This window comes from Nanorana parkeri, unplaced genomic scaffold (assembly GCF_000935625.1).
Source record: "Nanorana parkeri isolate BGI_ZX_2015 unplaced genomic scaffold, ASM93562v1 scaffold1279, whole genome shotgun sequence".
Taxonomy (NCBI): domain Eukaryota; kingdom Metazoa; phylum Chordata; class Amphibia; order Anura; family Dicroglossidae; genus Nanorana; species Nanorana parkeri.
This window is the reverse complement of record NW_017307547.1, coordinates 76272-76634: the sequence shown is the minus strand read 5'-3', so window position 1 is coordinate 76634 and position 363 is coordinate 76272. Positions and strand designations below refer to the sequence as shown.

General features: G+C 60.1%; 1 protein-coding gene across 1 annotated transcript in view; it reads left to right on the top strand.

Moving 5' to 3' along the window:
* The window catches only part of SULF2 (sulfatase 2), a 29335-nt gene that overhangs the window by 2148 nt on the left and 26824 nt on the right, over positions 1–363 (top strand). Inside the window, 1 exon segment of the mRNA XM_018569040.1 lies at positions 161–362. Coding sequence (XP_018424542.1) covers positions 161–362 — 202 coding nt within the window.

Here is a 363-nt window from a genome sequence, read left to right as displayed (position 1 = left end):
GTGGGGGGGGGGGGGGGGGGGTGGTGGTGTTCTGCAAGGTTAGTTTTTTCAGTGCTGACAGGAAGTGACAGGGACCCGGCAGGATGTGGCCCCCAGACTGCTGTTTGAATATCAGTGATGCACGATGAGGGTGTCTGACATTTGACCTTTTGCCTTGCAGGCTCCATGCAGGTGATGAACAAGACCAGGCGGATCATGGAACAGGGCGGGACGCACTTCGTCAACGCCTTCGTCACCACGCCCATGTGCTGCCCGTCCCGCTCCTCCATCCTGACCGGGAAGTACGTGCACAACCACAACACCTACACCAACAACGAGAACTGCTCCTCGCCGTCCTGGCAGGCCCAGCACGAGACCCGCACC